Genomic DNA, 24,535 nt, shown 5'->3' on the forward strand with positions numbered 1-24,535 from the left:
CAAAGAAATTATTCGTTTGACATCACATTCAGCAGTTGAGACTTCAGTTTTTGGTTGGATGACTCTAAGTGAAGAATTTGTTCGTGTAGTCGTTTCATTTCACCTTGAAATTTTTCGTTTAACTCCATGATGGTCGTTTTCCACCTGTAACGTGAAGTTGTTTCAAGACCGACACACTGACAGCCTGTATGCATATATCAGTCTGAGCCCATATCTTTACACTACCTGAGACAATGATCTCTGTAACACCGAAGCTAACTATTAACTAAGTCAAATAGAGAGCCAAAATAGCGTCGAGTTTCACCAATTCTTCCTATGAACAGAATTGCTGAGCGCTTTAACGTTGCGTCTCGAAAATCGTAACGAACCAGAAATTCTTCGCAAGACTAAGTTCCTGAAGAATTGAAAGAATTGAATTGAATTGAATTGGCAGAAAAAAGTGACTCTATGAGCTTCATCGTATAGACAGTTTAGGACTGGCCCTATGGGCGTTCGGGCGATTCCCGAAAGGCCTTTTGATTTTTGAATGGATAAATGACAACGAAGGGCTTTTTGAAAAATTTCTCCATACAACGCCCGAAGGGCTTTTTTTAGCCAGTCCGGCACTGCGTATAGACTTCATTTTAGTGTCCAGGTGCTGCATGAGTTTCAAGTTTTTTTTTTTATTGAAAACCTGTGTGATAAGTCAAGTTTAATTTTTCCGGACACAGAGAATCGTTTCGATCTAAATTTTAAATTGAACTTTACATACCACGCAGATACTTGATTTGCCCCGCACTGCGCATCAAAAACCAAAGGCGCAGAACATATGTTCACGTCTTAAGGTAGTGTAACAATATAATGGTAATTTAGGATGCGTCGTTGATTTTCAACTTAAAGTAGGAATCTCGCGCCACGCGAAATTCCTACTTTATTAGTGTAATTTCGCGCCCATAAGGAATTTCTTGCTGGTAGGAATCTCGCAACGTCTCAGTTGCGATGCAGGCATCCTAACATTTTGTAAAAGGAAAATCCAATTTTTCTGAGTAAGGATACCGGTATCCTTGATGCAAAATATGTGTATCTCAGTTGGAATACCGGTATCCTAACGTTTTCTAAAAGAAAAATCCACTCTTTCTATGTCGGGATACCGGTATCCTTGATACAAAATACGTGTATCTCAGTTGGGATACCGGTATCCTAACGTTTTGTAAAAGGAAAATCCACACTTTCTATGTCGGTATACCGGTATCCTTGATACAAAATACGTGTATCTCAATTGGGATACCGGTATCCTAACGTTTTGTAAAAGGAAAATCCAATTTTTCTGAGTAAGGATACCGGTATCCTTGATGCAAAATATGTGTATCTCAGTTGGGATACCGGCATCCTAACGTTTTCTAAAAGAAAAATCCACACTTTCTATGTCGGGATACCGGTATCCTTGATACAAAATACGTGTATCTCAGTTGGGATACCGGTATCCTAACGTTTTGTAAAAGGAAAATCCAATTTTTCTGAGTAAGGATACCGGTATCCTTGATGCAAAATATGTGTATCTCAGTTGGAATACCGGTATCCTAACGTTTTCTAAAAGAAAAATCCACACTTTCTATGTCGGGATACCGGTATCCTTGATACAAAATACGTGTATCTCAGTTGGGATACCGGTATCCTAACGTTTTGTAAAAGGAAAATCCAATTTTTCTGAGTAAGGATACCGGTATCCTTGATGCAAAATACGTGTATCTCAGTTGGGATACCGGTATCCTAACGTTTTGTAAAAGGAAAATCCACACTTTATATGTCGGTATACCGGTATCCTTGATACAAAATACGTGTATCTCAATTGGGATACCGGTATCCTAACGTTTTGTAAAAGGAAAATCCAATTTTTCTGAGTAAGGATACCGGTATCCTTGATGCAAAATATGTGTATCTCAGTTGGGATACCGGCATCCTAACGTTTTGTAAAAGGAAAATCCACACTTTCTATGACGGGATACCGGTATCCTTGATACAAAATACGTGTATCTCAGTTGGGATACCGGTATCCTAACGTTTTGTAAAAGGAAAATCCACACTTTCTAAGGATACCGGTATCCCTGATACAAAGCTCTAGGATGTTAGAATAAAATTCGCATCTCCAAAATTTATGTGCCTGATACTCAATTGAATCTACCGCCAATTTATCGCCAGGTACTCGTAAAAATTCTCTAAATCAAGTTAGCCATTGAAAAATGTATGGGCGCGAAATTCCACTATAATATGTGTAATCTCGCGGCGCGAAATTACTCGTTACCGCTAATCCAACCATCACTCAAGGAGTCACACTCTATGTGTGCGTTCTCGTTGTGGCACAAATACTCGTATTAGAAAAAGAAAACAAAATTCGACTCGAGAATAGTGATTGTAAACGCGTCGTAAGAAGTATCAGTTTGTTGTGTATGTGAGTGGTGAATAGATAGGTAAAATTATACTCTCTGCGATTAGATTTCAACTTTCATTTCAGAAAATGTTTGAATTTGTATAGATCGGCCGAATCTAAATCAAATTTATTTTGTAATCAGTGTTGTTGTGTTATTATTATTTTACATATTGGATAATCCGTACTTCCGAAAGGTGCATTAAGGTAATGGAATTCAATTTATGAACGGTTGTGTGTTTGGTTATACAAATAATACAAAATGCGGTATTTTCGTGTAACATGAAGTGTAATATTTATTATGCTCGGTGCGTTTTATGTTAAACTTTTTATTAGTTTCCGCACCGTAGTAGAATATGGTTAACTGAAGTGAAAATAAAATCCCGAATTTCGTATGAAGTTTACGTTCTGTTGTCCATTTATTTAGTGCGAACAGTTGAAACATTCGTATAAATTATGTATTGACTATTGATTGGACGGTACATAATATGGAATACACATAAACGAGATAGAAAGGATACAAGGATACGAAAAAAAGGAGTCTACTTATCATACAAATGGATCATTTTGGGAAAATATTTTTGATTCAATATACCATATGTTCGAAAGCATTGAGTATAAATCACATTCTTTTCGGATAAATAATGGAACTTTAAACGGAACTACATGTACGATAAGGACATAAATATTAATGATATGCCCAATTGCTGTATGCAGCTGCATACCAAGTTGCTTACACATTTGTCCAGAAAATAAAATTTTTCTTCTTCTTCTGATAAGGAACATATTACATACATCGCTAAGATTTTGTTTACGTTCACTTTTAAAGGTGTTGTTATCTCTTTAAAATAAAAGTCAAGTATTATTTGCGTGCGTAAAACTATTGATTATTTGCTGGAAAAAAATTTCATAACTTCAGCTGTTTTGTAATACGGAAAAGCACATGGTTCGGTTTTATTCAATTAAATTAAAATATCTTTTGGCACGTGGTTAGCATACGGTAGTGTTCAAGAAGTTATTTGACGAATTTTCAATAGTCTAATTTTAAATTATTTTTTTTTCCACAACTACACACCAACAAATTGTTGGACGAGAGTGGTACACATCGAGAATTTTGTTGGTAGAAAAGTTTAACAAACTCTCAGTATATTAGTTCTTATGATGACGACCGGAATGTTGTTAGTTCTCTCTGTCGGCTTTAAATAAATACCCCAATTCTATTTTGCTTTTTAGCCCCGTACGAAGTACTGGGGGCTTATAAGATTAATATGCCGTTTGTAACACGTCGAATTGGAAGCAGACAGTAAGGGCAAAGCATTTGGTTATGTTCATAGATGACGAATCCGCAATAAAAAAAATGTCCGTCCATCCGTCCGTCCGTGATCCCTCTAGCTTGAGTAAATCACAACCTTTTTTCAAAATTCTTTTTTTCCCCGATTGGTATCGACAAAAGTAAGGTCAAGTTCGAAAATGGGCATGGCAGGGTCGGCCCCTCCAGAGCTAGGGCCCTATAGGTGTTTTTCAGTCTTTCGACGATATCTACCGAAATACGCACGCAATAGCTGCTTGTGATATATCAAATGAAAGGTATTGACGAGTAGAACAAAGTTGCTGAACATTGTTTTTGGGTAAGATGCAACGTGGGCTTGTTGGGAGGGCTCAAAGGTCGTTACTCGGCCCTAAGTGTTTTTTGCACATAAATCGAGTAAATCTCATCCGATTTTGCTAGTTTTTGTTTCATTTGAGAGATAATTGAATACCGAATAGAATGACGGCAAAAAAAGTTTCAAATTTGGGCCCTTTGACTAAGGCCGGTACTCGGCCCTAAGTATTTTTTGCACATAAATCGAATAAATCTCATCCGATTTTGCTAGTTTTTGTTTCATTTGAGAGATAATTGAATGCTGAATAGAATTATGGCAAAAAAAGTTTCACATTTGGGCCCTTGCACTAAGGCCGCTACTCGGCCCTAAGTGCTTTTTGCACATAAATCGAGTAAATCTCATCCGATTTTGCTAGTTTTTGTTTCATTTGAGAGATAATTGAATGCTGAATAGAATTATGGCAAAAAAAGTTTCACATTTGGGCCCTTGCACTAAGGCCGCTACTCGGCCCTAAGTACTTTTTGCACATAAATCGAGTAAATCTCATCCGATTTTGCTAGTTTTTGTTTCATTTCTGAGATAATTGAATGCCGAATAGAATGATGGCAAAAAATTTTCAAATTTGGGCCCTCGCACTAAGGCCGCTACTCGGCCCTAAGTGTTTTTTGCACATAAATCGAGTAAATCTCATCCGATTTTGCTAGTTTTTGTTTCATTTGAGAGATAATTGAATGCCGAATAGAATGATGGCAAAAAAATTTCAAATTTGGGCCCTTGCACTAAGGCCGCTACTCGGCCCTAAGTGTTTTTTGCACATAAATCGAGTAAATCTCATCCGATTTTGCTAGTTTTTGTTTCATTTCTGAGATAATTGAATGCCGAATAGAATGATGGCAAAAAAATTTTCAAATTTGGGCCCTTGCACTAAGGCCGCTACTCGGCCCTAAGTGTTTTTTGCACATAAATCGAGTAAATCTCATCCGATTTTGCTAGTTTTTGTTTCATTTCTGAGATAATTGAATGCCGAATAGAATGATGGCAAAAAATTTTCAAATTTGGGCCCTTGCACTAAGGCCGCTACTCGGCCCTAAGTGCTTTTTGCACATAAATCGAGTAAATCTCATCCGATTTGCTAGTTTTTGTTTCATTTCTGAGATAATTGAATGCCGAATAGAATGATGGCAAAAAAATTTCAAATTTGGGCCCTTGCACTAAGGCCGCTACTCGGCCCTAAGTGTTTTTTGCACATAAATCGAGTAAATCTCATCCGATTTTGCTAGTTTTTGTTTCATTTGAGAGATAATTGAATGCCGAATAGAATGATGGCAAAAAAAATTTCAAATTTGGGCCCTTGCACTAAGGCCGCTACTCGGCCCTAAGTGCTTTTTGCACATCAATCGAGTAAATCTCATCCGATTTTGCTAGTTTTTGTTTCATTTCTGAGATAATTGAATGCCGAATAGAATGATGGCAAAAAAATTTCAAATTTGGGCCCTTGCACTAAGGCCGCTACTCGGCCCTAAGTGTTTTTTGCACATAAATCGAGTAAATCTCATCCGATTTTGCTAGTTTTTGTTTCATTTGAGAGATAATTGAATGCCGAATAGAATGATGGCAAAAAAAATTTCAAATTTGGGCCCTTGCACTAAGGCCGCTACTCGGCCCTAAGTGCTTTTTGCACATCAATCGAGTAAATCTCATCCGATTTTGCTAGTTTTTGTTTCATTTGAGAGATAATTGAATGCCGAATAGAATGATGGCAAAAAAAGTTTCAAATTTGGGCCCTTGCACTAAGGCCGCTACTCGGCCCTAAGTGCTTTTTGCACATAAATCGAATAAATCTCAACCGATTTTGCTAGTTTTTGTTTCATTTGAGAGGTAATTGAATACCCAATGGAAAGTTGGCAAAAAATTCTAAAATAATGTCGTAAATTGTTGGTTTTATTTGAAAGGTACTTCGTACGGGCTTTCGTAATTGCGCTATGCGCAATTTTAAAAATGAACACTTTCAGTAAATTTGACAATGCCCAACTTGACTTGCATTTTGGTAACAGACGCATTAGAGGGTTGTAGACGTATTAGGGTTCCGGGCTTATTAGGGCTACGGACGTATTATGGTTGCGGACGAAATAGGATTACGGGTTGTACGGGGCTAAGTCGCAGCAAACGCTCCGACTGTTCTGATGCCTTGTTTTTTTTTCTTAAAAAAAAGGTTTTCGTTAATTTACGACATTGTAACATCTTTAGTTGTTTTATCATCACGTAAAATTTGTTCAACTTGAACGGCGCGCTTAATTGATTCAGTCACCAGCGGTTTAAATAAACACCATTTGTAGTATTTGAACAACACACGGTATCTTAGAATGACGCATGTTGTTAGGAATCACCCAAACTAGGTACTAACATAAGTTTGTGCATGGAATTCACAATGGTTCTCCATGTTGAATGAACAAAGTTTAGTTCCATAAAATTAAAATACAGAGAGGTATGCCTGCTGTATCAGCAGTGCTGATGTGTGAGAGTACAATAAAATTGGACCAATAAAATTATCAGTGAGGTGAAAAATCAGTTCCGACTGTTTTATGCACTTTACAATTCGATCCTCGCTTCCATCTTGGAATATGATGTCCTCCCGTATTTCAAACCTAATCTGAATCCGTCGACTGCTCGAGTTTAAACGGAAATGTCCACAATCGTTTCTCATGAAGCAAAGTATTATTTTGATCAATTGTCGGAGTTTCATCTCATTTCAATTTTCATTTCTGCCAGGAGATTTGATCTACTACTTCTGATCTACAAAGCTACACCATTATCTTCCTGAATTCAATTGAATATGTCAGCTATATGAAATCATTTGAACTCATCGATCAGTTTTGCTATCTCTTCGGATGAAAGACCGAAACAAATCTAGTTAATGGCAGCACCTTGACAGATGTTATCGAAATTCACAAAACAATATTACGAGTGATGATATGATGTGATCATTGTCGATCAGTGTAGTTTGGAGAACCATCATTTGATTTGTTTTTGAATTGATACATCTAGGTATCATGAGATCAAAATAATTTACAGAATTAGGTGACCAAACTGGCAAAAATACAAACTTGAAAGAAAGTGATGGCACCAAACTGATCCACAATTGATATACAGTTAATGTCAACCGATTTTTTACCTACAGATCCACTCATACAACTCCATTGTTTATGCTTGCTTAATTCTTATATAGTGGTTTTAAGGTAACCATGCGCGTGCTTGTCACTATGCAACCCGTTTAAAAACATATAAACGATGTGTCGGTATGAATGGACCAGCTGGAGCAAAACTATAAACAAATTGGATGGACATTAACTGTATAATTCTAAACAAAAAAGTACTCTAACTTCGTTGTAACACGAATGCGGGTTGAATTGATTAGACCCCCATAATTTGAAAAGCCGCCAAATAATTGGCGGAGGTTGTGTGTACCATCAATTACAATCTAATACATTATAAGACGTGTTGACGCTGGAAATGAAATGTAAATCATTTTTATTAAACACTATACAATGTACAGTTATTCGGAAATCACATTTGAACATCGGCTTCTGTATCAATTTCATCAGCTGCACTCTGCCCTCTAAGAAAAATGAGTAATGATCACTTTAAGAGATTGAAAAAAAAAACTTTATTCATTTCGGAGTCAATTAGAGAACAAAAATAACTTGTCGAGAGAGACTGGACCAAACTATTTAGTTACATAATGAGTTTAAACCATTGTTGCCAAAAGTTTCCATGTGCCAGTCGGAGTAGCCATTAATGGTACATTGTTATAATGTTCGTTAATTTAACTGAGGTTTTCTTTAAGCTTTAGACATGATTTCCACTTACAAAAAAATGCCATTCCGTTCTCCCTCCGTTTAGCTAAACCACACCTCTTTTTTATTCCCTTGACTGAAAGTCAGGGTCTTACACCAGAAAATACCGAAAAATGTGGGTAACAAAAAGGTTCACTGTGATTGAAAATGTATGAAATGCTATGAAAAACGTTAAATGTGGGTAACAAAAAATCGTTGAGGGCACGATAACTTGAGTAATTTTCAACCAATTTGGCTGAATATTTTTTTTAAATTTGTGGAAGTAAAATACCGAGGCTAAGTTCGAAGATGGGCTATGTGGGACGAAGGATCTGGAAGCTGTCCCAGAAAAACAGGATTTTACACTGTTGATTATAGCCTCAATCGAAAAAGATTACTTTGATTTTGTTGCGTAGTGTGTGTAAATCGTATTAGTATGTTTTCGATAATGTGCATGAAACAAGTAGAAAGAAAAATTTCGGCACTACATGCACAGCCTCTAACCGGTAAACATCTCTTGTTAGTGAACTGCTAACAATTTGATAGTTGACTATCAAATTTGATATTTGACTATCAAATTTGATATTTGACTATCAACTTGATAGTTGACTAACAACTTGATAGTTGACTAACAACTTGATAGTTGACTATCAAATTTGATAGTTGACTAACAAATTTAATGCGTCTACTACCAAAGAAAGATGTTTTTTTTACTCAAGGTCTTACGGCAGAAAAATGTCATGAGCACACTATGATTGAAAAGTGTAGGAAATTTTATGAAAAACGCTAAATGTAACCATCATTCTTTGTAGGCAATATAAGATATAAGTCATTCTCAACAAATTTCTGAATATTTTTTTTAAATTCATTATTCCAACAATCAAACAAAATATGTTACAACTCCCATACGAGTGTGAAGTTTGCGGCCAGAGCGAAGCGAGGGCCGTAATTCTCACGAGTCGTAATAATTTTATGGGATATTATATTCGACCAATAGAAAAATTCAATTTTACCGTTCAGTAAATCAGTAAAAAGTAAAAAAAAATGTCTTTCCAGTGCCGCAAATGCCCGTTGCGCCCGAAGTGAAGCAGAAGATAAAAACCAAAAGCCAAAACCTAAAAGCGGGACTGCTTCACTCTTTGTCGATTTTGGAAATATAAAGCAAAGGCGGGTCGTTCCTAGCGAATTCATCCTTTTACAAAATGTAACGAGAAGGCGTTTTGTTCGTTCCAAGGGAATTCATCCTTCTACAAAATGTAATGAGAAGGCGTTCTGTTCGTTCCTAGGGAATTCATCCTTTTACAAAATGTAACTTAAAGACGTTTTGTCAATTCTTCACTTTTGTCGTTTTCTTAATCGACAAAAGTGAAGAAACGAAAAAAAAAATTAATTAATTTATCGGTCGTTTATTACCATCCACATTTTATTCACGAGTGACGGTTTTGTAAAATACCGGGGGACTTCCTTTTTGTACAAAACTGTAAGAGAAGAACATCTATCGGTTTTTTTTTAATTTTTTACGAAAGTGAAAAAGTCCTCTCATCGTTCAACATTTGTAAAACTTCGCATCTGCTCTGATTAAATTTGACAAAATGGCAATCAAACAGAATAATAGATAACTCATACGAGTGGGAAGTTTACGGCCAGAGCGAAGCGAGGGCCGTAATTCACACGAGTCGCATTTTATTTACGATTTGTGGTTGATTGAAAATCTTGCTGCAAATTTATAAGAAAAATGAGAACTCAAAGATCATTCGGTCTTCGAAGGTTTATTTGAAGAACTTTTTCTGTCAAATTTCGTTGTCATGTTTAGAGTAATCGATATATTAAATGTAGGCATTTGTATCAGTGATGCTTCGGAAGTTCAACAATGAAAATGGTCAAAAATATATTGAAAAAATTGTCAGTCAAGGGACCTGACCCGCCCAAAAGGTGGGACCTAGTTGTTTAAAGAAAAAACGGAGTGCTTTTTTCGTAAGTGGAAATCAACACTTAGATTCTATAATTAATGAGTAGGGGTTCAATTGGTCTGTTTGTATTATTGTTCTACTGTTGTAGTCATTCCACATCGTTTTCAAAGTTGTCTTTCATGCTATAAATATAGTGTCAAGAAGCGTGTTCAATGACTTCTTATGTCTGCATAGTTTCTAAAAATGTATTTACTTAGATAAGGTACTAAACCGATAACAATAGTAGTTAGTACTAGTTAGTGAGGAGCCAACATACGCATAACTTTTGCTTTCATTAGTTTTCTCTTCTTCTTCAGTTTTCAAATTTTAAGCTTTTCAGTTTTGAGCCTATCCCAGTCTGTAAACTGCTCCTCATAATGCCAATTAACCAAATTCTTCCTTTCCGAAAATTCGGAGTTCCTTCGGAAACGAACAATAGCGACATCTGGGATAGTTTCAAAACTGATATAGAGTGTTATGATGAAAGAGAAGAAGATATTTTGACAAGTACCCCAAGGCAAGTCAAAATAAACTGGTCTTATGTCCTCTCGCTCTCAACGTACCACGAAAGAGAAGCAAATACTTTGACAAGTACCCCAAGGCAAGTTATAATAACTAATCTTCGGTTTTCTCGCTCTGATCATAACAGTCTATTGTTAAACATCACAAAATTCTTCCGAGCATCGTAAATATTATCAGCTTCTGGAGCGAACATTTTTGAAAATATTTTTATGAAAATAAGTTTCGGATGGGTCGTAGATAAAGCTAGTTCACAATTTTAATTCAAATTTATACCCTTGAAGAGGGAATTTCCGGTATCTCTTTCGAATAGAAAGTTTTCATCATTTTCACATGTTCATCGTCCTACACAAAGATATGTTTCAGTCAAATAAATAATATCAAACTGGCAACGGAACAACAATGCGACGAAATGTATTATGTATCTGCGTTATGACAATTTTATGAATGAAGTTTTGTTAGTGTTTGAAACGATTCAATCGAGTTTCATAGAAACAAGTTAGTATATCTCGCTCAAAGTGTGTAAATCTGATTTATAATATGATTTGATTCATTTGACATCAATACAATAATAGAATTACTTAATTTAAATCACTTGGTAAACGATGTACAACAAAATATACATGTGGTGTCGTGTATATATCGGGTATTACCGCTAAAGTGGTGATTGCAATAATGATTTATTTGACCTACTGTGTGTCGCTAACTTATTTATTTTGCGACTATTTAAATGACTGGGATTGTTATGGTACATTTTCGATATAAATACAATAGTCTGTACTCAGTCATGGTCTCAGACAATTGGTCTGCAATTTTTTGTTTGGAACATGAATGTTGTAGCTCGGCATCATTAATTGGTTGAAGTCGCTTTTTTTTGAACTTGAAACAAAATGGTACAATAGTTCACGAGCGTAACCCCTGTGATAACGTAGAAGCTCAAAAATAAAAGTCATAGAGTGATAGAGTCATTAAAATAAACCTTGACTCGACGTGGTTGTACTAGGTACATGCTTATCGAGATTATTTGTTAATAAATTTTTGAATGTATCATTTTACTGTGTCGCCGATGGTTTTAACCTTTTTTAGACCTCAGTGACACATTATCCCGTCTAAATATAATATAAATTTAACGAGCCATCAGAACAGTCGGAGCGTTTGCTGCGACTGAGCCCCGTACAAACCCGTATATCTATTGCGTACGTGACCCTAGTGCGTCTGTCACCCTACTTTGACCGTAAGCCTATTGCGCCGGTTAATGTAGTTAAAGTAAAATTATTATGTACATCTTACAAATTAAGGCTCGGAACGGGTTCGGGTTGGCCTGTTTTAGTTCAGGTTGACCTGAACTGGATTCACGACCCGAACCTGAAAAATTATTTCGGGTTCAACCCGAACTTGACTCGAACTTGAATTTTCGATTTCGGGTTTAACCCGAACCTGACCTGAACCCGAAATTGTTCAACCCGAATTTGACCTGAACCTGAATTGTCAATTTCGAGTTCGACCCGAACCAGAACTGAACCCGAAATTTTGAATTTAATCAGGTCGGGTTCGGGTAACCCGAAATTTTGAGCGTTTATTACACTAAAAAAAGTCAAAAATTTCGGGTTACCCGAACCCGACCTGATTAAATTCAAAATTTCGGGTTCAGTTCTGGTTCGGGTCGAACTCGAAATTGAAAATTCAGGTTCAGGTCAAATGCGGGTTGAACAATTTCAGGTTCAGATCAGGTTCGGGTTGAACCCGAAATCGAAAATTCAAGTTCGGGTCAAGTTCGGGTTGAACCCGAAATAATTTTTCAGGTTCGGATTAAATCAAGTTCGGGTTCCGGTCTGACCGAACCTGACCCGTTCCGAGCCTTATTACAAATGGCGCATAGCGCAATTACGAAGACCCGTACGACGTTCCTTTCAAATGAAACAAAAATTTCAAATCGCCCTAAAATTTTATTTTTTTGAAGGGCCTAGTAGCGGCCTCAGTCCGAGGACCCAAATTTAAAATTTTTTTCAACTACATTCTATTCGGCCTTTGATTACCTTCCAAATGAAACAAAAATTACGAAAAACGGATGAAATTTACTCGAGTTGTATGTAAAATACACATAGGGCCCTAGTATCGACCTCAGTCCGAGGACCCAAATTAAATTTTTTTTTTTCAACAACATTCTATTCGGCCTTTGATTACCTTCCAAATGAAACAAAAATTACGAAAAACGGATGAAATTTACTCGAGTTGTATGTAAAATACGCATAGGGCCCTAGTAGCGGCCTTAGTCCGAGGACCCAAATTTATTTTTTTTTTTCAACAACATTCTATTCGGCCTTTGATTACCTTCCAAATGACACAAAAATTACGAAAACCGAATGAAATTTACTCGAGTTCAATGTAAAATACACATAGGGCCCTAGTAGCTTTTCACTTCTAAGGCCCTAACTCACGGTCCACTCACCCGATTTTAAAAAACTTTTTTTTCCTGGATTGGTATTGACAATACCTATCATTTGCCGTGTCATTTACATTTCCATCGTTTATTTTGCCATAAATATCACCAAAAGACCTTAAATCACTTAGGTGGCCCTAACTCACGAAGGGCCGACCCGAATATGCCCATCTTCGAACTTAGCCTCACTATTTTGACTATCTTTCAGGGAAAATTTTTTTTTTGAAATCGGATTTGATTTACTCAAGATATCGACGTGACGGACAGACGGACAGAAAGACAGACGGACAGACGGCCCAAATTTTTATTGCGGATTCGTCATCTATGAATTCCATCAATTACACACGGCATCGTAATCCTATAAGCCCCTTCGTACTTCGTACGGGGCTAAAAATCTATGCGAGTGTGTGTTCGTTCACAAGTGATGTGCTGGTGATATTCAGTATCACTGACAATTCTACGCAATTGTTGCTCACCCCAAAATTTATGTAATTTGATTAAATTGTCCCAAAAATAAATCAATTCAACAGTACATTATCTCTCTCTTATTATCTTAATTGAAAATTCAGACAGAGAATATTGCCTCTCATTGATTAGCACACACATACGTATACAAGAATAATTTCAAAAAGAACAATCGCTATTGGCTATTCATTTTCGTATCGTCCCATACAAATTCGAAATTTCATTGAGGAACACACGTTATTATTATCAAACCAATTTAGTTGTTAGCTTCTTATAATAGCGTTCAAATTTCAATTTTGAGAATATGTGCATAGTAGAAGTGATTTCGAGGAAATTTCAAATTTCATGATAATTTCCGATTTCCTATATTTTCGTACACATGTCCTTTACTCTGCTTGTTGGTCAACACAGATATACTTTGTCTTTGTTTATAGGGTAAGTGGTTTTTGGAATTGCCGCTTTAAAATGGAAACATTTTAAATTGAAAACGGTTGATCGGTTCGGATGTGACTGTTGAACGGAAATGTCGAAACAGTTCTAGAGCATGTGCAGTTGTGACTAATATTTTTTTTTATTAAAAAGACTTACATGTTTATCGGAATGCTTCTTTGACTATAGTAAAAATGAGCCAGACCAAATTCTAGAAAACAAGGTTCAGGCACAAAGTTTCTCACGATAGAGCAGGGACTAACCTAAAGAACATCGGGGGTGGGAATTTGATTTTATTCCAAGTTTTCGATAAGTCTAGTTTAGTTTTCGTTTAGTTCGTGACAAGATGGTTTTAGCGTAACAATCAGGAGGTCGACAACTCCGTACCACTTAAATTCCAAGTCGTTGATTGATGATTTGATTAAGAATTAAGAGGCTGACAGCCTCACCATTCCTGTGTACAAGACTGTCGACCACTCGCCGACTCCAGACAACACGATATTAAAGTTAATATCAGTTAGAAATTACAAAAATCGACAGTGGCAGCGAAACCATGTCCTCAGCATTGACAAGAAAATTAACCATCTGAACAAATTGATCAAAGCTCAATTTAAATTCTTCAATAAGGAAAGGTGGAACGACAGACTTTCACGGTTGAAAAAATACTCTAACCAACTGTGGAATCTTTGCAAAAATTATTTTGAATCGATTACGGCTGTTTATTAAAACCAACAACATCTTTGTTTGTTGGCCGGTTTTCGAGCTGGTCATTCGACGAATCATTAACTTTTCAGAGTAGGGAATCATATCCAACAAGCTCTAAATAAGAAAAACTCTACAGGATTGTTCACATTTGACATAGAGAAAGCATCTGATAGTGGCATAAGAGTCTAATACACAAAATGTTCCTTCGAAAGTTTCCTTTCTATCTTATTAAAATTGTTCAATCATTTCCACAAAAACGTTCTTTGTACCAAATTGTCAGAAATCTAGGATATCTAGCTCATATCCTAGCAGTAGTCCCACAAGGAAGCGTGCTGAGTCCTACCTTTTATTACATATTCACTTCAGATTTGATTGTAACGTAAGTCATAGTGAAAGGACGTTTTTCGCAGATGATTACTGCATATATGTTTTGCCAAATGGCAAAATTATCAAGAAATTGCATGCCATTGGTAAATCTCAAATCGCCCAAAACCACTTGCAGTGGAGGTGTGACGCAAGTCCTGTTATCCACTTACAAAAGAACTGATATCGGTGTAGGTGACGCTTACAGATTCTACACGCAAAAAGATATGCGTCACAAATGGCAGCTGATGAGCAAAGTACGCGAAAGTTTTATCAACAAAAATCTTACCAGAAAAATTTTAGGAAGAAAATTATAATAAAAAAGTTTGCGTCAAAAAGTGGCAGATGATTCGGCTTTCTTCCGTTTGAATTCCATTCATTAAAGGAATATATTTCACAATTATAAAAATTTTCCTTCCTCAACATCTGCCACTTTTGTGACGCAAACTTTTTTATTATAATTTTCTTCCTAAAATTTTTCTGGTGTATCTTTTTGCGTGTAGAATCTGTAAGCGTCACCTACACCGATATCAGTTCTTTTGTAAGTTGTGATTTTTTAGAATTGGGTCGAAGATAATAGACAATTATACTATGCAGTTTAAACGAACGAAAATATTCTTCTTAGAAAACTGTATAACTTTCTCTTTGATCTCAACCTTCCAGCTTTCATTTGACGAAAATCGAAAATTTTACGGAATTCAAAAATTTGATGAAAATCGAAAAGTCTAAAATCGAAAAATTCACGAATATCGAAAATTTGACCAAAATCGAAAATTTTAGGCACTTAAAACGCTCATAGCTCCCAAATAAGCGACTTTTTAGGGAAACCATGAAACAAGCATCGACTAGAATCTAAAACTCTATCAATTTGTCTTTTAAACGAACTTTCTATCTGCAGTATTTTCCGAGTTATGGCTGACATAGCTCGCACTTAAAACGCCCATATCTCCAAAATAAGCGACTTTTTAGGGAAATCATGAAGCACGCATCGACTAGAATCTAAAACTCTATAACTTTGTCTTTTACACGAAGTTTCCATCTGCTGTATTTTCCGAGTTATGGCTGACATAGCTCGCACTTAAAACGCCCATATCTCCAAGATAAGCGACTTTTAAGGGAAACCATGAAACACGCATCGACTAGAATCTAAAACTCTATAACTTTGTCTTTTACACGAAGTTTCCATCTGCTGTATTTTCCGAGTTATGGCTGACATAGCTCGCACTTAAAACGCCCATATCTCCAAAATAAGCGACTTTTTAGGGAAACCATGAAACAAGCATCGACTAGAATCTAAAACTCTATAACTTTGTCTTTTACACGAAGTTTCAATCTGCTGTATTTTCCGAGTTATGGCTGACATAGCTCGCACTTAAAACGCTCATAGCTTCCAAATAGACGTCTTTTTAGGTAAACCATGAAACACGTGTCGAATAGAATGTGAAACTCTATCAATTTGTCTTTTAAACGAACTTTCTATCTGCAGTATTTTCCGAGTTATGGCTGACATAGCTCGCACTTAAAACGCCCATATCTCCAAAATAAGCGACTTTTTAGGGAAACCATGAAACACGCATCGACTAGAATCTAAAACTCTATAACTTTGTCTTTTACACGAAGTTTCCACCTGCCGTATTTTCCGAGTTATGGATGACACAGTTCGCACTTAAAACGCTCATAGCTCCCAAATAGAAGACTTTTTAGGAAAACCATGAAACACGTATCGACTAGAATCTAAAACTCTATAACTTTGTCTTTTACACGAACTTTCTATCCGCAGTATTTTCCGAGTTATGGCTGACATAGCTCGCACTTAAAACGCTCATAGCTCCCAAATAGACGACTTTTTAGGAAAACCATGAAACACGTGTCGAATGAAATCTGAAACTCTATAAATTTGTCTTTTAAACGAACTTTCTATCTGCCATATTTTCCGAGTTATAGGTTCCATAGCTCAATAGCTTAACACGCTCATAACTCCGAAATTATAAGCTTTTATAAAAATTCCTTCAAATTAGTTTCTTAGAATTACGTCCTTAACATACCCTGAAAATTTCAGCCAAATCCGCCGGCAAATTCAAAAGTTTCGGTTAACAGAGTGACAAAGTGACAAAGTGACAGAGTGACAAAGGTTGGTAAAATTCATCAATTTCAAAATGTATGAAAATGAATTTCTTCATACAAATTTCTGCAAATTTCCAAGTTTTGAAATTTAATATCTCGGCCAAATTTTAACCTTATGAGGCGTGTGATAGCTCGTTGAACTCGTATGGACTCGAATTACGAATAAAATACTTTGGGGGTAGTAGGAGCAAAGGGGGAAAAGTCAAAAAGTTCGTGTTCCTCAGTCCTGCGGAATTTTTTTTTTTCAAATTTTTCAGTGTGAACGGACTTGCGTCACGGCCCTTCACTAACGTAGGGCCATGATTTTTTTTTTTTTTTTTTTTAAATCTACATTAGTTTATTCATGTTTGACAAATTATAACATTTTATAAATAAAAAATTTCATCCATCTGCACAGTGTCCGGAATTGTGCCCATCACACATGCAGCATTGTTTTGCTGTATCGCCAGCGAAATTCGTTATTATTCTGCAAAATGGGAAATCAAATTAAATGACAACAAAACAAACGCGGGCTTTTTCACCAGAAGAAGGGCTCAGAAGTGGAAGAAAAATGTGTTTCAAATCTCCCTAGGAAAAATTCGACTTATTTTAATCATTGCTTTTGGCGCCTCTAAGTAAGTCATTTCTGCGCCTTTTCGTCGAACTCCCACCCACGGGAAAATCCTTACGTTAGTCCCTGCGATAGAGACAGAAAGAGAGAGAGGAGCTACACCTTTTTTATTTCAATTGTACGTAGCAATAAATTTATTCCTCAAGGTCTTACAATGGCACATTATGTAGTAATAAAACACAAAAAAGAATCTGAAACACACAACCACCATACGACCGTATTTACCATGATTCTTCGGTTAAAATGTTGAAAAGTTTAAGAAGTTTTTTTTATCGAGAAATGGCATCCCTTTGCGTACTTTAAAAAAAAAATCGCTCACTCAAAACGTAAGAACAATATACCAAAGGAAACAATTGTCATTCAGACCCTTGAAGAAGAATGTCCAAAATTGAGAGTAGTTTGTCATATACGATGGGAATAATAAAAGTTTCAGAACCGCCAGAAACTTTCTTTAAGTGGAAAATGAAAATTTAGTGTTTTTCGAGATTGGGTAGGCTAAACCTGCACGTGCCTTGCCGTTACGACCCTGAAGATCAAACAATTTTTTTTATTAACCGTTAAGTGTTTTACTAGCTGTAAAACGTTATGTGTTGATCTTTAAAAAAAAAATAAACAAAAAAGAAACGATAGGAGTGTGTGTTCCATATAGGCATGAAACTTATGGTGGAATTGAAAAGTCACTGACGTTTTTAAGAGCGCCGAAAGCATCTTATAACGATAACAGTTATCGCACAGGTCGTGAAATTTTCTTGTAAAATACACCAAAATTTGTGCTGAGAACAGATACGAATTTACATTTCGGTTGTCAGACATTTTTAGATTGCCAAGTCTGGCAAATATTAAATTGTTTTTCTGAATACAGTTCAGAAATGTTTACTGGAACACTACACAGACAAAAATATGGGATTAGAATTTTTAGGTCCGAGGGGATTACTTAAAAAAAATAATTTTTTCGGGATTAGATTTTTAATCTTCGCCAGAAATTGAAAAAGTGTAATTCCATCAGGGATTAAAAGTAGATCTAAATAATAATATTGGGGATTGAATGATGATACTACTGCTTATTATTTTCCGTTTATAATTTGATTGTCTTGAAATCACACTTTTGAGTTAATTGAGTTCGAACACGATTTGCGAGCAAGATACGGTTTTGTGAGAGAAACTAATTTGGTCTTAAAATGTTGCAATGGGACTACCGATGGATTATTCTGCCTTAGCCTTACGATAAAAGATTTAAAAGGTTTGTAAAGATACTACCAGATTCAATAAATCATTAAATCAATGTAAACATTACAAAGATAGTATAGATATAGAGAAATTCTAGATCGAAATTGGCAGGAAGGCCAATTTTAGCCGCGAACTATCCCCACTACCACGGGAAACCAAACATTTTTGAATTTAAATGGTTAAAGATTAAAATTAAATTCCTCTAGGGATTACTCATTTGGGGATAAATTCAAGTAATCCCTGAGGGGATTAAATTCAAATTCTGAAAAAGATTCGGTCACGTACTGTTAATCCCAAAAAGATTTAGATCTAGGTCCATATTTTGATCTGTGTACATACATTTTCCTGTGTATTTTTGTTTTTATATTTTCTTGGCTAATGATCTATCTCCAAAACAAAACTGTACGCCAGCTTTACATGAATGTTCTATTTTAGAGTTTCAGATGTGCTGATATTCTGATATAATGGGATATAATGTAAAAGTTCTAGAACGGAATCAAACATTAAATCCGATGAATATATTTATAGTTGAAGAACGTTAATTGCTCAAAACACTTTTTTTATTTCGATATGTTTAATGAGTTCCGTTCGTTATCGAATCGATTAACTCTGCTAGAGTAGATATATATAAACAAAGCGAACATCTAGTTGCATATGTAACGAATAAATCGTTCAACTGCCATCGCTACGTGAATCAAAAAATTGTTTATTTTTTCCCACAAAATGTAAATAGAGAAACCAAATTTCAAATTTACTTATTCCAGGCAGTATATTATATCCGTTGTAAATATTCTTTCATAAATTTGCATTTTTCTTATCACCAATCCAGCCACTTGTTTATAATTCGCTAAAAACACACTCATTATAACACACATTACGGTTAGTGTCAAGACTCTATTGTCTGATGTCTGCTTTAATTACACAAAACATTAGATAAGATTATTACTATGTGTTTCTAAATTCATTTAACATCGTGCGCAAATATATTCATTTCATATGGAATATGTAAATAAATCTACGTACAGAATACATACGAACGCAAGATTAGCGAGAGATTTTGATGTGGTCCATGGACAATGTACAGAACAAAAAAAAATCTTCCACACACTGTATCGAACTACACACAATGTTCACAACGTTTTCCTACAGATGTTCGCTTTCCGTTATTGGCAATTTACATTTTCAATTTTTCAAAAGTTTTGACACGACTTTTTCAATATTTTCTTCTCGAAAACTTCAATTGAATGGGATTTGTATATATATTATTGTTGATGGTACAGTTTGATTAACACTATTCAAATTTCCTTTTCCGACGTTCGAAGTACATAGACATCCAGTGTGCTTACGCCGAACGCTACTTTGCCCAGGATATTCAAATTTAAAATTATTCATGTGCCTGCGGCAATCCAATTTATACGTGCGCTTTTCACGCTTTACACGAAGAAACGGGTGAATTCGAGAAAAAAAAAACGTTCGGTATATATATTCACATTTTCAGTGTATACCGGGTGCAGAGAAGGCTAAAAATTATCCTTTTTCGATTAGACGTATTTTATGGATGGTCCCACCCCACACACGAGAACACTGATTCTATAGAGTTGGTATGCATACGGACGTAAAAATTCAAAAAGTTGTTTATTCGCATAAGGAAGCTGGAGCTACGTTTTTTGTTGCATACCTAGTATGACTATGACGTTGATTGACGAAAATATCGGAAAGTGTCGAATCAACACTGTCGATCGATTGTGTGTATTCGTATATAAATATTATAATATGTCTAGATACGAGTCGAAAGGATGTACTGGATCTGTATGTTTGATGGTAACACATGAAACGACATCCCTCATCTGAAAGCTCCTAGTTTTTTTTTGCGATTACAAACATGGCATAGTATTTCAGGCTATTTTTTATAAAGTGATATGTGCCATATTGGCAGGTTCAAAATGGCCATGATTGCAAAGACCTATCCATCTCTGCTTCTGGCACTAAAGCCCGAAGCGTAGTTCAATTTTACCTCTGCGTTTACTGCCTCAATTTGCATGGAAAACACATGTTTTTTACGAGTATGCAAATTACTTATTGTCATTCTTCACCAATATATAAGTTTTTTATGCGATGATGTAAGACTTTAGGAAAAATATTTACTGAAAACGGGTTTAGAGGTTTTTTTTATGCAAATAACAGCAATGTATTGGCTGACATTTTTCCCGCAATACTTTCAACAAATAAAAATCCTTTTAACGGAGAAGCTAAACGTAAAATTGAACGCCTTTTAACTTGAAAATCTTTACAATTTCAGTGCTAATACGTCGGTTTGTTGCTTAATTTCTCTTGCGCATACGAATGTCATTAAACTAAAATCTAATTTACTTCGCACTTTAAGAGCTTCATTTGATTAGCCTTTTTTAGACGGTTCTTTCTGTGTATTCTGTTTGATGAGTTCTATGGGTGAATCGTAGGGTGAATTGAACATAAATAATTGATTTTCGACTTTAACTCGAGAATTTCTTTCGCTTTAATCTGCCAATATGGATGAGGCGACATAACTACACGGTCAATATCGTCAGGCACGATATTATCGTTTTTTAGACGATAGTATCGTTTTTTAGACGATAGTATCGTCCAAAAAACGATAGTATCGTTTTTTAGACGATACTATCGTCTAAAAAACTATATTATAGTCCAAAAAAATTTCATCCAGAACGATAATATCGTCTAAAATTATAAATTTTAAAATATTTTCAGGACGATATTATCGTTTTAAACGATAATATCGTTTTTTTGGACGATACTATCGTTTTTTTGATGATACTATCGTCTAAAAAACGATATTATCGTTCAAAAGACGATAATATCGGTTTTTTGACGATAATATCGTCCTGGATGAAAATATCCGCTGGACGATATTATCGTTATTTTCTTTTTCTGAACAAATTTATCATTATTTTGGACGATATTATCGTCCTGGGCGATAATTTTTGGGACGATATCGTTTTTAATTAATTTATTTTTTTAAATTTGAGACGATAATATAGTCCAGGACGATAATATCGTTTTTAATTTATTTAAAATAAAAATTAATATTTTATTTAATAAAAATTCGCCCATGACGATATTATCGTTCTGGATGGTTGTTGAAGACGAAACACAAAATCTTGTAGATAAACACCTTTTTATAGACGGCAAATATATATTAAAAATTGGTTCATTTGGTGCCGTAAATTTAAATTTTATAATAGAAAAATTACACAGACTAATTATGAGACGACGCGAGAAAAAAAAATTAACTCCTAAGTTCCGACACCGTTCCGGCGCCCGACTCGCATTGCGGCCCTCCGCTTCGCTCCGGGGCAATGGGCCGGATCGCTCAGCGTGTTAAAACGCTTTTTATGTACAATCAAAGTTGGTATTCATTTCGTAAAAAGATGAATTATTTAGGGACGAACTAAACGCCTTTTTTAAACACTGATGTTGAGGTGATTTCCTCTGACAATTGTTTTTCGATATTTTGGAAGAGAATTCGGTTCTTGCTGCACCTCTGAGTAAAATTGAGTCCTGGACAATATTACCACCCAAAACTAAACGATAATATCGTCCTGAGCGATATTATCGTTTTTTAAACGATAGTATCGTCCTGGACGATATTATCGTTTAAGAAAACGATAATATCGTCCAGGACGATATTATCGTACAGAAAACGATATTATCGTACAGAAAACGATATTATCGTACAGAAAACGATAATATCGTTTTTTGAACGATAATATCGACAATAAAACGATACTATCGTCCAGACAATATTTTAGAATTTTTCAATTTAGACGATATTATCGTCCTGTATGAAATTTTTTTGGGCGATAATATCGTTTTTTTGGACGATACTATCGTCCAAAAAAAAAACGATAATATCGTTCCTTACGATATTCACGGTGTGGAAATGTCCCGCCACCGCCAATATGCAGTGATGCAAAAATAAAAACGGGCGCTTATTTAAAGTGATGGAGAATATAAATGTGTGGAAGAACGGCTATTTATGACAATAGTATTTTGTTTGAAAACAAAAACTTTTCATAGAATGACTGTCGCTACCACAAAAGCAACACAGAAAGTGAAAAGTCGTTTTAGTTGAATATCTAATAATTGTAATGCCAGATAAACAATTCAAGAATTTACGAAGTTAATGTGTTGTTGATAACATCTTACAATTTCCTCTTTTATCAAATTTGACTCACAGCACTCCGGCGAGACATTATCATATTACACAACTAGCATGTTTTTATGTTTACGTATTCAATCACGAAGGGTAAACTTTGCAAACACAAATTCATAAAATTTGATATTATAGTAGCTCTTCAAAAAATGTTTAGCATTGCATAAATTCTTCTACTTTAAAAATGAATCTGACGGCATTGTTCACATGCTAAATGTGTGGATGGGATGGGGACGGTTATAACATTTACAGTGAAACAAATTGTCCTGTAGAAGATTTCGGGAAATTTATGTGTCTAGTAGAAATATTTTGCTAACATTTGATATTTACAGGAAATGCTATCATATTTGTTGTTTAGCAAAGATATTATGAGAGAATGTGCTCTATATAACTAGGCCCCATCTTATGGGTGGGTCAGGTCCCTTGACTGACTGACTGATATTTTCTCAATAGATTTTGGTAATTGTTACAAAAATATCATGGATTGATCTTGATCAAAGTAGCTCTTTGTTTTGTTTTGTCATAAATTGTTCGCTCCTTGTATTTTATTCAAAATAAAATTTCAGAAGGGAGCTTATTTTCAAGGTTCTGAACCTTGCTTATTTCTACATTTTCAAACAAAACATGCTTCGATATTACTGTGTCTGCTAAAAGACGCTGTAATGACGACACATTTCTTGCTAAACTCTTGAATAAATTTAAACTCGTGTGAATACGGTTCACACTCGTTGAAATTTTCTAGATTATAAGACTTTTTTAGCAAATAATTCTAAGGGAATATTTTCGTTTGACAAAGTTGTCAAATCAGCGTAGCTGAATGTTTCAAATGAAACGTCGAATATTTTCGATGTTCTACTGAAAATTGGCCATACTTGCTTATGAATAAGGTATACAACTCGTGTGATTACGGCCCTCGCTTCGCTCTAACCGCAAAGTTCACACTCGTTCATTTTTTTTTCTTGCATAGACAGCAAGTTTTTTCGGAATAAATCGCAGATTCTTACTCCGAGCGACGAGACAAAAATTATTTTTGGAATATCTCTAAGATCATCGGTTCTTCATAGCCCATCTTCGAACTTAACCTGAGGAATTTAATTCCTCGTCGAGTTTTTGGAAATCCGTTTAGAATTACCAAAGTTATCGTGGTAACAAGGAATGAACAAAGTGTGACAAACATTTTCTGTATTTAAGGTTTTAGGCCATATATTTTCAATCATAGTAGTGAACATTGTGTGACAAACATTTTAGGGTGTTTATCATTCGTAAGGTGAGGCGACATAACTACACGGTCAATATCGTCAGGAACGATATTATCGTTTTTTAGACGATAGTATCGTCTAAAAAACGATAGTATCGTCTAAAAAACGATAGTATCGTTTTTTGGACGATAGTATCGTTTTTTAGATGATAGTATCGTCCAAAAAACGATAGTATCGTTTTTTAGACGATACTATCGTCTAAAAAACGATAATATCGTCTAAAAAAATTTCATCCAGGACGATAATATCGTCTAAAATTATAAATTTTAAAATATTTTCAGGACGATATTATCGTTTTCTTGACGATATTATCGTTTAAAAAAACGATAATATCGTTTTTTTGGACGATACTATCATTTTTTTGGACGATACTATCGTTTTTTTGATGATACTA

The 24,535-nt window shown here is 35.3% G+C and overlaps 1 protein-coding gene across 2 annotated transcripts in view; it reads left to right on the top strand.

The window, feature by feature from the left end:
- The first annotated feature begins 2,412 nt into the window (after positions 1-2,412).
- LOC119067783 (equilibrative nucleoside transporter 1) overlaps positions 2,413-24,535 on the top strand; it is a 35,131-nt gene continuing 13,008 nt past the window's right edge. Inside the window, exon 1 of one of the 2 annotated variants that reach the window (XM_037170922.1) lies at positions 2,413-2,611. Coding sequence is in view for 1 of the 2 variants with exons in the window: in XM_037170921.1 (XP_037026816.1) it covers positions 13,594-13,649 (56 nt within the window). In the remaining variant the exon portion in view is untranslated. Of the gene's footprint in view, positions 2,612-13,418; positions 13,650-24,535 lie in introns of those variants that run through there. The other variant, XM_037170921.1, reaches the window with a different exon arrangement.

The sequence above is a fragment of the Bradysia coprophila genome (assembly GCF_014529535.1).
Source record: "Bradysia coprophila strain Holo2 chromosome X unlocalized genomic scaffold, BU_Bcop_v1 contig_128, whole genome shotgun sequence".
Lineage (NCBI taxonomy): Eukaryota > Metazoa > Arthropoda > Insecta > Diptera > Sciaridae > Bradysia > Bradysia coprophila.